At 33.1% G+C, this 16,224-nt stretch overlaps 1 protein-coding gene across 1 annotated transcript in view; it reads left to right on the top strand.

Moving 5' to 3' along the window:
- The window catches only part of EYS (eyes shut homolog), a 1,499,666-nt gene that overhangs the window by 88,486 nt on the left and 1,394,956 nt on the right, over positions 1 to 16,224 (top strand). The window contains exon 5 of the mRNA XM_029943180.1: positions 11,213 to 11,327. Within this exon, the coding sequence (XP_029799040.1) occupies positions 11,213 to 11,327 (115 nt within the window). The remainder of the gene's footprint in view (positions 1 to 11,212; positions 11,328 to 16,224) is intronic.

Below are 16,224 nucleotides of genomic sequence, written 5' to 3'. Positions count from 1 at the left end.
ATTCAAATATAGAGGACATTGAATAAAAGCCTCATAAAGAAAGCAGTGATTTGAGTGAGGTGATGGACCAGGCAACTTTCAGGAGAAAAAATGTCCATGACAGAGAGGGCACTCCATGCACAATCACGGGCCTACTGAGATCACACTAAGGAGACCAGTGTCACTGGTCTAGAAAAAGCAGGGGGGAGTCCTGAAAATGGGGAGGAAACCAGAGATAAGACAGTCGCAGACTATACCTGCCGCATTGTCTTTGAATGTTACTCTAAGGAAAATAGGAAGTATTACAGTATTGCTGGCAAATGAAGGACATTATCTATCCTATATTTTACAATGGTGCTTTGTTGTGTTGAACTGTAGACTGATATAGATAGATGCAAAGAGATCTATTGGGAGCTAATGTAGTGATCTAGATAGGAGAAGAGAGTGATTTGGACCAGGATAGGAAAGAGAGGAATAATAGGAAGTGGTTGAATTATGGATGTATTTTTAAGATGGAATCAATAGGATATCCCCTTATACTGGACTGAGTTAAAGAGATAAGAGTACATATATTAGAGGACAGATTTGTCATCATCTCAGATTTGCCACCATAGTGGTACTATAGTTAAACAAGTTTGAGAGAGTTTGCTTCCTTATCTCTTCCACACAAAACAGTGTATTTGTTTTTACATATATTGCTACCCTGCAACTACCATTCAATGGGTTTCCATAACATTTAAACAAAATATAAGTTATTTAATATGCTTTTAAAGCTAGCCATAAACTTCTTTGGTCTATTTCTTTACCATCTTCTATTTTCCCTTAGGTTACTCAACTCCTGCCACTTGGGTCTTTGAGAAGTTTCTGGAATCTCTATTTCAAGAGATTCTGTTATCTGTTAATCTCCTATGTAAAGGGCATTTTCCCCAGAAAATACGGTGGTTTGATATGCACTTCATTTAGTGTTTGCTCAAGTATCTCCTCAAAATGTCTTTCCTATCAATCTTGATAAACATTTAAAAATAGTTCTTGTCAACCATTCTCTCCACATTAACGTGGCTTGCTAGCTTGCTTTCTTTCAGCACTTATCACTATATGTCATCATAATTTTATGTTTTTATGATTTTTCCCCTGCTGTCTAGTTTAACATATTTCTTTTTGTAATTTTTTTGACAGAGAGAGTATGGGGGTGGGGAGCAGAGGGGAACAGGAGTGAAAGAGAGACTCTTAAGCAGGCTTCAAGCTCAGCTCAGAGACCAATGTGGGACTCCATCTCACAACCCTGAGATCATGGCCTGAGCCCAAATCAAGAGTTGGATGCTTACGCAACTAGACCACCCAAGCACCCTCTGCAGTCTAACATATAGTAACGCACAGGGATCACTCTTCTAATATTTTAACACTGCTTTTTTACTCTAGGTTTGAAGTGTATCATGCTAATTTTCATTACAAAATACAGATATTTTTGTCTAATAATATTGTTTTAAGGTTTAAGGAACTAAGAAATAGGAATCATGTATTTTTTTGATATCCAGAAAATTACTCAGTTGCTCAGATTGAGCAAAAAATGTTAAATTGATAAAATGAATAAGTCAGGCATTTGTCTATGTCCTAACAAGTAACAGTAAACAAGCTTATAGTGTTATTGCAAAGCCTCTACTGTAATAATAAGTTTTTATTTACCTAAAAGGATTTTTTCTAAGAAATGGAATAGGTACATGACAGTGTTGATATTGATACAAGTAACTCCGCATCAGAGTTTCCATCTACAGATTATGAAACCAGAGGAGACAAAAGTGAACCGCATTGCTTTCTATGTGACAAAAATTACAACTCACTTACAGTGGTACAGACCCCCAAAAATGTAACAAAACCTCCTTCATGTCTTCAAACAAATGATAGGAATATTTAAAGATAACAGAATCAAAGAAAATTATTTGGAATTACTTTATAACCATCGCCCTCCACCTCCTAGAAGGGTACAGAGTTTGAAAGAGCCATTTCAGCAGCTAGAAAACTTTAAGCAAAAATATGCTCCCAATCCATGACTGACCCTGTTGACGTTGTGTTTGAGGCTAGATGTTAAAAAATGTCAACTAATTTTTAATTTTAAATTTTCATTTTTTGGTGTTTTGTGTAGTTGTTACTTTATTACTTTAGTATATTACTGCAATAATTATCCTATCAATTATTTATAACAGCATTTGTCATTTCATTTTTAATTTTATTAAGTTTATGTTTTTGTCGATACTTTGAAAACTATATTTTAACAACTTGTAGTTAAGATATGCTAAATGTTTAGGTTCATGTTTATGCTAAATTTTTAGGTTCAATATTGATTTTCATGTGAATTCTCTACACCTTAAAAATAGATAAATGTAACACATGCCAGTATTTCTACATTACATGAATTATTTGTCAAAATGCTGGTGATGAAATGTTGCTGACATTATTTAATGCTGTGACCCCAACAGAGCCTGACAATTCTCATTGAATAAGTAGCATGTATTCCATGGGTGATTGAACAAAGTTTCGGATACTTTGTCCAAGAAACAGAGTAAAGCTAATTGTCTAATAAATATTGGCCTAATTGACAAAATGCAACCCAATAATGGGGAGACATTTCAGGCAGTTATAGAAAATCATTTCAGAGGAAAAAGAAATGGAGAAGATAAAATTGAGTTTTATTTCCCCTAAATTTTCCACTGAAAATATTTTATTTACATTATCTTCCTTTTCTTTTTCTTGTATCTTTTTTAGGTCCTCTGTTCTTCTATATATTATCTCCCTTTTTTACCACAAAAACTAATACCTTAAATATTTTCATCATTTATATCCTCTTATCCTCTAGTTTTACAAAAAATATTTTGTTTCCTACTACTTTCCTATCTATTATAAAACAATAAATTTGTACAAAAATGTAATTATACATTGTATAGTCTAGGAACATAGTGATCTGTAAGGTATTTTCTTCCCTTCTCCCCATACTTAAAACAGCTGACTTCTTTGACCAAAATCATTGCTAGACACCTTGAGTGGCTAAAATGAGTTAAGTCTTAGCTTCCCTAACTATCTCAACAGAAGCAATCCATGCAGATTATCTTCCTTTATAAGCTAGCAAGCATTTGTAAGTTAGAACAGCACAATAACCAGAAGATAGTGGCTACTTCATCTATATATGTACTTTGACTATTTGAGGGTAGGTCAAAATCAGCCCCCTTAGGTATTCTTCTTCTCCTTTGCCGTAGCCAACTAAGTTCTGAATTTAAGAACTGAACAATTTCAGTGGGAGTATGTTCAGTGATACCAAGGAGGAGAGAGGCCAGAACTGTGACCCTCAGGAAAGAACTGATGTTCTGGCTGCTTCAACTTTCTTGGCCAAAAGTTCCTCCCATTCACTGAAGGATACTCCATCTAAGACACTGAGTTAGCAAAAGAGGCCAGACACTAAAGAGAGGAACAGGAGTTAAAATAAAATCAGTACAACTTGAGAATATTAGGATCTCTGGAGGAGAGAGAAGTCATATCAAATTAGAGAACTGTAGTTAAACTAAGTGAAAAGATTCTAGAGGAAAGCACAAATATATATGTATACATCAAGACTACAGCTAAACAGCATACTATTCGATTTCAAATTGGTGGAAAATTGAAAAGAAATTGGTGACCCAAATTATGGAAATCTATGATTTATGGAAGAAGTTTTTTTAAATACAGAAAAGAGTAATTTTATGGGGATCTGGTTTTATCTTCATGTGTGTACATAACACCACCCTAAATTTATCCTGGTTTTATGAAATAGCAATTGCCCATAAAACTGTTCCTGATACAAACTTAGTAAAATAGCAAACAACCACCTGTACTTCCTATAAACTTTAACCTGATTTTCTTTTCTCTTAGAATATTCTGTATCTAAATCTTTATTTTCTGTACTCTACCACTAAAATATGAACCTCATGAGGGAAGACAAAAACAAAAACAAAATCCTTATTCACTAAATATGCACCATGGTTAGAAAAGTAACTATCTACAGTAGGAGCTCAAGGATTATTTATTGAAGACCTTAACATGAATTAGTTAATGAATCATGATGGGAAAAAATGAGTATCTTAAAGAATAGACCAAGGAGATGTAATGTGTGAATGATAGCAGCTCTTGAAAGACTAAAAAGAACATATGAAGGAGAAGCAATAGTTAATCAAATTGTAGAATATTTCTCTGAGCTGGAGCAAGAGATGAGTCTGAGTATTAAAAATGCTCTCTATCCAAGCTAGATTGATGATAAAAAACACATAATGAAATATCTATCAAGTTTTAAGGCAGGAAACAACAATTTACCTACAAAGGAAAAGTAATCAGCAGTGCATCACATTGTTTATTTTCAACACCAGTAGCTTCAGGACAGTGGTATAGCATTTAGAACTTTAGAAAGCATCTATAGACTACCAAGAGAAAATATTGCCTCCCACAAATCTTACACATGACTACTATATATTGGATGGTGAGAGAACTATTTATATTTATGCAGACAGAAAACTTATCATCCAAGTGATCTATCTGAAGAAGATAACTGGAAAATATTCTTTCTGAAAATAAAGTGTACTAGAAAAGAAATGTCAAAAAGGGAATACAAAGTAAAAATGTGGGTGTTGAAAAAAATGAAGATTAAAATGTGTGCATGTTTGTGTACATGTGCATGTATGCACATACATGTACATATACTCACATAGGTAAATATAAATAGATAATTATGGAATATCTAGGTACATATGTAAAATAGGTGCTAAAATAGGGCTCCTGAAACAGATGCAGCATCCAGTGGAAGAAATCATATATAAGGTCTAGAGTTAAAAGAAAAAATTACTTGAGCAAAGCCCCAGAATTTGTTAATGGAAAGGAAAGGAATGTAGACATCATGAGGAAGAAAATGGGGTTTCATAGGGAAAATTACATATCCAGATTGGTGAAACAGTTAGCATTTTGTTTACTCCACCTCCATACCAAAGTGAAGATTATGTGATTGTCAATATGTCAAGGAAATGGAAGGTTACCATTAGTGGAATGAAAATGTGTGGGAACCTTTCTGAACAATGAAGAGGAGAAGTGCAATAAATGGCAGCTTAAACCAGAAGAAAAGAAAGAATATAAAAACATATTAAATATGAGAATATATTCAGAGTATGAAGAAAATTACCAAATCCTAATTGATACTGTGTAGTTTTCTTCCTGTTAATAAATGTCAACCAGATTTCAAATCTTATTCATTCTGCCTTCTGAACATCTATTTGTTTATTCTTCTCTATTCTGCTATAGAGTTCATCTCATTTTTCCTATATTACAATAGTAGTCTTTGATTAGTCTCCAAACTACAGTTTTCCACAAACTCAACCTACATTCTCCTGCCAGACTAGCTATAAAAGATCTAGGCATATTGAAACAAATTTCAATTTTTAAGTTGCTTTTATCATACTTCAAGCTCAAATCCAGATAAAATCCAGATAGTTTATATGTCACGAATGCTGAGGATGTTGCAGTGGAGGCATATAGCTATCTGATATGGAGTTAGGCAAAACTGGAGTTAAGTTTGCATATTCATTAACTGGTCTTAAAGGGATAATGCCTAATAAAAGCATTTAACTGTGGTCAGGACTACTTGTATTCATACATGTAAGCTAATGTATGTTGAACTTGGAAATGTATAAAGGAAGGAAAGAAGGAAGGAAGAAAGAAAGGAAGGAAGGAAGGAAGGAAGGAAGGAAGGAAGGAACAGAGGGAGGGAGGGAGGAAAGGATAAAAGTAGATGGGAAGAAAGGAAGGAAGGAGAAACAAAAAAATAAAAGAGGAAAGATTCTGTGAAACCCTAAAAGAAAATTTTTCTCCTAAAAGGAGAATTCATTTCAAGGGTGGGAATGAGTACCAGTACCTGGATTCATCCACTGAACTCCTGAACTCCTGATCATAATGAGCTATGTGTAAACCAAAGGGATCTAAGTATGCAGACCTCTGCTACCAGAATTGTCTAAATGCATGGATCTCCGAGGAGGTAGAACAGTTCCCTAGCTACTTCATAGCAAAAGTTTGAGTGATAGAAGTTATGAGTGAGGTTGGCAAAGCCATGGCCAGTGGAAGGCTGAGAAGCAGTGTGGGCTGACAGTGTTAGTGGCATGCACATTAGAAAGTTTGGCATGGTTGGGGTAGAGTAGATGTGGAGGTATGAGTAGTAAAGTTGACACAGGAGTAAAGTTCTGGGAGGAGTGGCAGCTGTTGCAATAGAACCAGCATGGAGATTAGTGTTACAGTTCAGGCCCTGGAGAATTTGAGTTTGTAAAATCTTCACAGTGTAAGGAGAAGTAGAGGCATGAGCAGCACTATGGATTTACGTGATCACATTATACTAGTGGATGGCAGATAAACAGAAGGGAACAGCAGTTTTGAAGGTAAGCAGACGAAGCTTCACAGTAATTTTAGATCTAACAGTTGACCTGATACCTCTTTCTCTTTCTGTACCATCTCAATCTCACTTTTTTTTTTAATTTCACTTAAAGAGATTTAAGATAATTATAGCCTTCAATATAATGACATATTACAGTAGATTCATCCTAGGCCTATTTCATCATTTATACTTGTTGGGTTGTTTATTTTTTTTTTCATTCCCATTCCCTACCTCCAAATCTCTCGTTTGTAGCCTTACATTTTGATACTTTGGTAACTCTTTAGAAATTCTTTCATGATGTCATATTCCTTTCTTGTCTCTTGCTACTCTCTTTATTCACTTTGAGCTCTAGTCATAGAGAACTGCTTGTAGTTGCCTGAGAACACCATGTTTTGTTTCTCCTCAATTCAAAAGTAAAATCTACATTTTATGAGGAAAAAAACTAAATTGGTACTAAATTAATTATATTAAAATATACAATGAAAACAGGAATCATTAATATGAAACTTTGATGACCTAGGTTTCTGAAGAAGAATGGATGATTTGGTCAGGAATTGGTTTCTTGTTTATAATGTCCTTGGATTCTTGGTCGTATAGAAAGAAGAATGGTGGTTGGCCAGGATGGTGGATTAGAATGTTGTCTTCTTTCTGTAGGTGTTTTGGAATATCATGGCAGAAATATGGATGTTTATATATATATATATATATATATATATATATATATATATATTACATCTGATTATTTCTTCAGGATAAATTCCTAGAAATATAATTTTGTATCAATGGATACAACATATTTATTTTCATTTTCAAGTATGGGTTTTGTGGTAACTATTTTTGTTGTATGTTTTGAGTCCTTTGCATCCAAATTCTGATGATTTTTGATAATTGATAGGTAAGTAGCATACATTTCCTTAGAATCAAGACTTACAAATCACGAGAATCATTGCTTTAATAGAAGTTGAATTCTTCATTCATTTGAATAAATAAACCCAGCATCTTTCAGTTACTTGCACCAAATATTGCTTCTATTCAACTATTCTTATTTTTACTCAATTTTGGCAATCTATATGTTGACATAAACATTTTGGCGTAATTGCACTAAAGAATACATAGTCTTGTTAACTTCCATTTGTCCCCATATTCCCTTTTGCATTTTTATTTTGGTGTATTTGTGTTCTTCCTCTTGATTTCTTAATTACACATTCTGGAAAAATATCTATCTCATGATCTTTTAAATAAATGACTCTGGCCTCATTAATTGTAGTACTTTTCTCTTGATGTAAAATGTAGTCAGTGTAATTTTGTACTAAGTCTTCCTTTAAAATAAAATTATTGGGTTCTGTATTTTGCTTTATATTAATGCCTGTTGTAATGTCATAGGGAATATATCAGTAAACCAATATGGTGTATTTTATGAAGGTTTACAAATGAATGAAGAAAGGTAGAAAAACTAACCATAATAAAATTTACAGAAAATTGCCAAATATTAGCTATTGTGTTCTGATATTCACACAGACCAGTTCATAAAATGTACCTTTGTCCTTATCAACCTTTTAAAATTTTCTGATGCATTGTTTTAAGTGTTCATTTTTTACATTTTCTTTCTTCTTCCACATTTTGCTGTATATTCTCAAATATGAATTGTATACTACATTTGGTGGATTTTGGGGAGGGGGTGAGGTGATGAATTCTGACTTTTTTGTGTTTGTATTGAACATATTTTATTTCTGCCTACTTTTATTTCAAAGCATTTTTTTCTGAACTATTGGCTCCATTTTATTTTTGTTAGCTACCAAGTTACCTCCCTGTTTATATACTATTTAAATATTACCTTATGTATTATATTTCATAAAAATTCTGTTTAACTTATTGAGGCAAATGTTGATTCTACTTGAAATTTCTCTCTTGTGTAGTTTTCCTTACTTTTAACATTTTCTATCCTTACTTACACTTGTGTAATAGAATTTCTGAAAGCATCCATTTCATTCTAGAGTTTGCTTTTCTTTTTTTTTGTTTGGTTTTGTTTTCTCTGCTATAAAGCCTTGTTTTGTTGTGTTGTGTTTCGAGAAAGAGAGAGAGTGAATGAGGGAAGGCCAGAGGGAGAGGGAGAGAGAATCTAAGCAGACTCCACTACTCAGCACAGAAACTGATACAGGCTTGATCTCACCACTGTGAGATCATGACCTGAATTGAAATCAGGAGTCAGGCACTTAGCCGACCTAGCCACCCAGGCACCCCTGCTTTAAATTCTTAAGTGTTAATACTAGTCTTTTCTTTCCTTGGCTGCAGGCTGAGTTGTTAAGATGTCATCAGGATGAGGTTCAAGAGCTCCTCTTAGATTCCAAACCAGGAGTAGGAGTAGAGGCATGAAGTGTTGAGAGCCTGTTAACTCAACAGGAAAATTTTCTCATTATGGATTTCCTCTGCCTTTGGGTTAAAACTCCCTGGGGCAAGTATTAAAGATGGTATTTGGGGGCTTCCTTCTTAGTATGTTATGAGGGTGCTAATACTTTGGTCCAATTTTTCATAATTAATAAATTACACTTTTTTTAGAAACATCTTTCTAGGAGTTGTTGCTCCTTAATCTTCATTGGAACCTGTTGATCTGATCTCATGAATGACTAAATATTGTTCTTGATTTAATTTGTAGTCCTGATCCTTCTCTTTGGAAACCATACTCCAGAGTAAGATAAATCTAAATGCTATGCATGTCCTTAGCTAGGCTTCAACAGGTTGATTCATTCCCTCCCAAAGGAAAATTGATACATGATTAAGTATAACTCACCAAACCAAAATTTTAGGATATGCTGATATTTCCTTATCCCTGCTACTCCTTACCCCTAGTAGAAAAGAGTGAGAATGATTCCCTTTATAACAAAGTGATACTTGAAGTGTTTTCTGTGTTTCTAGGTAGATCCTCAGAATAAGAGAAGTAAGGTAAACATGTCCTAACAGATTTTATTAATGGAGTAGCAGATATAATGCATATAAAGTTAGAACATATTTAATTTTAATAATAGCTCAAAACTAGTGATATGACCAAAGTAAATCGCTTAACTTCTCTGAGTTTTATTCTTCATTCAATATAGTAGTAATAATATACATCACACAGGGCTTATAAGGACTGAATGTGAAAATAAGAAAATAGTGAATATAATTAAACTAGTGACTGGCACATAGTAGGTGCTAAAAAATAGATGGCATTGCTGACATAATTTAATTCTACAAGTTGAAAGTGCCACAATGTGCCTTGAACAACTGAGAAAGAGAATTACAAGGTATTTTACTGATGCTGTTTCAGTTACACTGTGTCAACATTGCCTTCAATTCCTTCTCTTATGAAATTCTTCTGTGTTCTTATAATAAATTTGGAATAATAAATATGTGTATAATTTGCTTCATTATTAAATCAGCTTGTAACAACTTTGTCTTAATAAATCTGATTTTGGTCTTAAAATCACTACTATCTACTTTAGAGAGACATGTCATTTAATTTGGTGCTCCATTCACTTTTGATAGAAAATTCACTACATGTGATTTAAAGTACAGGAATATTTCTCACAAATTAATGATTGATGGCAAAGGAAGACAGAGCACCTTATAGATTGCAGGTCATGATTTGCGGTAAACTGGAATCCAGATTTTTTTTTGTGCTTGTCTCAACCTAATGATAGAGACGCTATCAGCCAGGGATGCCTGGGCATCACCAAGGCCAATACCACTTGTGGCAGCTTCTGCATATGTTTCCCCCATAGGAGCCAATGTCATGGCTGGACACAACATGTGATTGCAAGATGCACCTAGCATCAAGGATCAGGGATCTTTGAAAAACAAGGTTTAGTGCTCCCAAGTCCTGGGTACAAAGCATGCCCACAGGCCAGGGGCCAAGTTGCTAGCAGAGAGAGAGGGAGAGAACAAATATGAACCTAGGTTTCTGCCTTCATTGGAGTCAAGAGTGAGTTGCCTGCGATTTCACAGATTCACTCTTTAATGGTGAATTTAGAACAAAGAGGTGAGAATTAGGGAGTGGGAATTAATGCGAATTAGGGAGTGAGAAAGTCAGTATTTAGTTCCACAGGAATTTGTAAAAAGGGAACTTTATGGGAGGGAAAGGCCTGGCTTCTAATCTAGTTGTATTGCTAGTAGCTGTGTCGTACAATAGTTATTAGGGATGGATGTCCGAAGTGGATGCCTTGACAACCAAAAGCTTGATGTCAGGCATTTCCATTACAATCAAAAAAGCTTATTTCTAAGCATTTACACTACAAGATTGCTTTATTTTTTTTAAAGTAAAGATAACAATAAATAAAACTCTGCAATTAGCCCAATTATGACCATTCCATTACTGTTCACTGTAACTGTTTATGCTATGTCTCAAATTCATGTGTCATCAAGTCATTGTAGCAAATCATCAGTGGATAATGACTTTACTCAGCATTAGAAATCTCACCTGTCACCTTTCTTTTTCACAGTTTAATAATGGTCTTATTTATTCCAATAGTTTTTTAAAACCTATATTTTATTGTTAAATATTCAGTTAGGCCAAAGTTGATTTTACTGTTAAATTCTCAAAAGATAATACTAAGGCTATTAAATGTATGTAGCTTACCCTGATTCTCACTAAATAGATCACTAAGAACACAAGGATGCATAGACAAAATTAATGATTGAAAATATCAGGTAATAATAGGCATTGCATGTAATTTAAACAAAGCATTATTATTTTTGTCAGATTATTAATAGACTTTTGTGATAATATTTAAATTGTAACTTTTCTTATTTACACTGATGTATTTACAGCTGTTTGCCAGGATTTACTGGAAAAAACTGTGAGAAAGTAATTGACCACCGTAGACTGCTCAGCATCAACTGTCTGAATGAAGAATGGTATTTCAATATAAGTGGAAGACTCCAAGTAAGTAATTTAATACATAGCAGAGTAATTTAGCACTTGAAAATACAATAGCTTCAGGCAGTCTGTATTTCAAATGCTTTTGTTAATCTAAACCAGAGAATTATATCCTTTTAGGTACTTTTAAATATGACTTATATAAAGTTTAGTAGTAGAGATGTTTAACTTCTTAGGATTATGGAGGAAGGACATTAATAAGAATTCCAGTAAGTGTGTTTATTATAAAATAAGTATATAGCTAATTGAGTTCTGGTGATATATCTCTCTATATATAAAACCACAGTCACTAATGCCTTAAGCCCTTAAATTAGATGGAGAATAAAATTAGTCTTGTAGTTAGGATATACAAATACACTTTTTTTGGTGGATAGTTTTTAAAATGACTTTACAAATACACAATGGGTGTGCTCAACACAATATAAGGCATATCCTACAACTTAGCATTTCTACTTTCAGTTATGTCTCCTGGAGAAATTATCAGGTGTGCACTGCAAGAGACATATACAAAAATTTTCATGGCAAATCTGAAACAAACTAAAGTCTATGGATAGGACAGCAGATAAATTCATAATGGCATAGTCACACCATGGAATTATAATGAGTGATTAAAATAAGTGAACAATAGTGACATGTATTATTACTTAAGTATCAAAACATAATGTTGAATTTTAAAATCTTATTGAATACAGGTAGATACATACATAGTCTGATAATGATTAAATTTTTAACTATTTAAATATTTTCTGATTGCATAAATATATAGCAAAAGTATAAACACATATATCAGAAATACACTGGCTTTACTAGAAGGGCTCTCCAAGGAAACAGGTGGGGAAAGAAATGAGGAGGGTACAAAGGGAACTCCCAATCTATTTATAATGCTTTAGTTCATTTTTTTAAAATACGTGTTTATTTATTTTGAAAGACAGAGCATGCATGAGCAGGTAAGGGCAGAGAGAGAGAGAGAGAGAGAGAGAGAGAGAGAGAATCCCAAGCAGGTTCTATGCTGTCAGCATGGAGCCCAACACAGGGCTCAATCTCACAAACTGTCAGGTCATGACCTGAGCCAAAATCAAGAGTTGGACACTTATATTGAACCACCCAGGTGCCCCTATAATGCTTTATTTCTTAAAACAGTTCTGGGAAATGATGGTAGGTTTATGACATTTATTTTCTTTTTTTCTCTAAATACAAAATATTCTAATGAAATATTTTTTTAAGCAATGAAAAGTCAATTTATGGAATGAATCATGGACAAAATTTATATGTATGCTTTTGTATACTTCTGGAAACATGCTAAAATATAGTAATGCTACTATAGAAAAAAATACAGAATTAGAACATAATACTTATTTTGCAAGCTGTTATAACTTAGATATTATAGCATATCATTTATAGTCCTCACTTTATTTGATCCACACTTAAATATCATTTAATTTATAGAAAATTAAAATGTGTGTTGAGCTTTTAATATTTAAGTTCATACATTTTGTTACAGAGTGATGGACCTAGATTTAAACTTACGCAATGCAATTTTTAGGTATTCATACTTTTATGAATACCTTTTAGGTAATAAAAATATGAATATCTAAAAGGTATTATGCATACCTACTTTCAGTACAGTGTACTAGCATGCCTTTTTTCTTTAAAATATATTTACCCTTTCATTTATAGGAAATTGTCTAATTGAAATGTCTCTCCTACTTTGGTTTGAATTTTTTAATGCTATTTATGTTTCGGGTTTTCTTTTCTTTTTTAAATTTTTTTACTGTTTTATTTATTTTTGAGAGAGAGAGAGAGAAAGAGACAGCATGAGCAGGGAGGGTTAGAGAGAGAGAGAGGGAGATACAGAATCCAAAGACAGGCTCCAGGCTCTGGGCTAACAGCACAGAGCCTGACGCAGGATTCGAACCCACAAACTGCGAGATCATGACCTGAGCCAAAGTCAGTTAACTGAGTGAGCCACCCAGGCACCCCTGTTTTGTGTTTTAATTTCTGTTTTGTCCCAAGATAGTCTCTGAGCATTTATTCTGACTTTTATGTTTAATTTTCTCTTCTTCCACCATCATTTTATTGTAGGAAATCTCACGTATTCTACTATCTCAACAATCATCTGTATATTACAGACTCTAAATCTAATTTTAATTTTTTTAAAGGAACTTGACTGTACTTGCCATCACCTTGCCAAGTCTGCCTTCTCTGTGATTCTACCTTAAATTTAATTACTTCCATTAGATAAAATATTAGCAAGAAAGAAATGCTATTGTCCTTACTGAGTTAAAATTTAGATGATGATGAAGATAATGTGCATTACTAATGTTTTAGCAATAGAATATTGTTTCAAATATATAATTTTTCTTACTGATTAATAACCATAGTTATGGCTGTATTGAGGTTTTAAAATACTTATATTTAAGTAATTTAAAATATACTGTATTTTCACGAATATATTTTTCATATTGTGTAATGATTATGAATGGTGGGAATTAACATTATTTTTCATGATATTTAAGTTCAGGGTAATATACTAAGAAAATAAAATGCTTATTACATTCAAATTATTTTTGGAAGTAAATATACAATGCAATTTTGTAGGTGATAATATTTTTTGGAAATTTTTAAAATATATGTTTCTACTTTGATGTTTGTGTTATTAATTTTTTAATATGTCAACCAATTTCAGAGACTATATGTTAACTATAATATTTTAAGAAGAGATATAAACTATTTCTTCTCCTACTTAGAGAAAGCAAATATATTTGCATTCAGAGGGAAGGAGAAGAGAGGGCATAAAACAAGCAAATAGTAATATAATACACTTAAATCCAGCTATTTCCAGGATCACAGTAAATATAAATTGATTACATACTTCCATTAATAGACAGAGATTACTAATGGAATATAAAACAAACTCAAATGTTAAAGGATACTCATTTTGTATAAAAAGACAAACATGTTGAAAGCAAAATAAAGAGAAAGAGATTATATAATAACTAAGCAAAGTCAAATAGTGAGAAAGATATATCTTATAAAAATTAAGCAAAATAAATACTGGTATAGTTTTATTAATAAGAAATCTTCATTACATGTAGATTTCAATGTAATAAACTATTAAAAATGAAGCACTTTATTTCATAAACATAAGTAGGTCAATTAATCATATTGAATTATACTTTTAATAGCAGAGCTACAAAATATATAAAGCAGAAACTGACATAATCCCAAAGAAAAGTAAACCTACAAATATAGTTGAGATGTGAATACCTCCCATTCAGTAACTGGTAAAATAAATAGACAGAAAATCAGTAAAGATATACAAAACGTAGATGGCACCTTCAATTCATGTACCTAAATGACAACAAAATGTAGCACACAACAGTTGCAGATTATTCTTCTCAACAGCACAGACACCTTATTCAGAGGCCTATTTCATTATGGGAAACCAGCGGGCCTCAGCTCAGGGCATTTCTCATGTGCCTCCAGAGAGATCTCTTTATGAAAGGTCCTTCACTGAAGCACATTTTTCCACACTGAGTTAATACTTTTACACTCTTGGGCTTCTTTCTTTTTCTCCCCACCAAGTTCATAGAGTCCAGAACCTTCTTTTCAGGGCTCCTTAGCAATGAGAGGATGCGTTCACCTGTGCTGCATCCAATGGGTCTCTTGCCCCACGTTGTTCCTCAGGGGGAAGAATGTCTGGTACTACTGTGTTCCTGTTGATGGAACCGAGGTAATAAGTGAATAAAGGCTTGAATATTACTGCTTTAATTCAGCTCCATGTCCTAATCACCTTGACACTTCATTGCTTGCCAAGAAATTAAAAAATACTCTGTCATAGTGGGGCATATTTCTTACTTCATGCAAAACTATATGTATGTTTTATTAGTCATTTAAATGAGGAAACAATAAATTTAGACAGATTTTTATAGATAATTCTTAGCTAAAAAAGCAAATGGAAAATAACCACACTTTAAAAATATTCAAACTTTCTAAAACGCAATGAAATATCATTTGAGGCAATATGGAACTATCATCTTATACTTCTGCATTAAAACACAAAAGTATACACAATTAATGAGACAGCATTTTCACATGTATGTGGAGAAAATAGGATTACCAGTTGGCAATTGAGAGTATATACCTAAGTTTTTCCATTTGTAATTCAATATTTAGAAATACCTAAAGTAAGAAAGCAGAATTATATCAAACATGTATAGAAAAAAATCACTATATTATTATATATTTTAGAATAAAAGTCAAAAAATTAAGCAAATAAGAATAGCTTAAAAATTATAATATATCCCTATAATAAAATATGCATCTAATTTAGATTATGTTTTTGAAGTGTATTCTGATATTTATAAAGTACTCAGACCAAAATGTTTGATGAGAGATGGTTATATTATTCTAACTGTAATTTGGGTTTAGATGTGTATATATCAGGTATTTACCTTCTTGTAACAAAATGAAATGCACTTCCTGGATTGTGGGACAGGTCAATAGGCATGGCAGCACTACTCCCACAGAGATTATCCATTGGACTTCACCTCTCAGAGAGTTTACATATCATAAAAGATTATATATCAAGACTGCAAGCTTTTCCAGGCAGTAAGAAGTGCAAGGAGCAAGGGGAGCCAGTAGATGGTACAAGGTGGGATAGCTCCTGATGTCATCCATTCCCTTAATCACTCAGGACTTTGCAATTTCTTAATAAATATAAATCTTCCCTATATATTTGAATTGACTTAATTGAAAGAGTGAGGTAATGAGGCCTTTAACCTATGTAGTCTAGGAACAAGTTAACACACACAGGGACAGGGAAACAGGGAGCCAGAGAGAATCATGGGGCTTGGAGAGGCTCTGAGTCAAAATCCAGATCTAAACACCAAGGTTAACCAGA

Source organism: Suricata suricatta, chromosome 7, assembly GCF_006229205.1.
Source record: "Suricata suricatta isolate VVHF042 chromosome 7, meerkat_22Aug2017_6uvM2_HiC, whole genome shotgun sequence".
NCBI classification, from domain to species: domain Eukaryota; kingdom Metazoa; phylum Chordata; class Mammalia; order Carnivora; family Herpestidae; genus Suricata; species Suricata suricatta.
The sequence above is the reverse complement of the archived record's forward strand: the minus strand, read 5'-3'. Positions and strand labels throughout refer to the sequence as shown.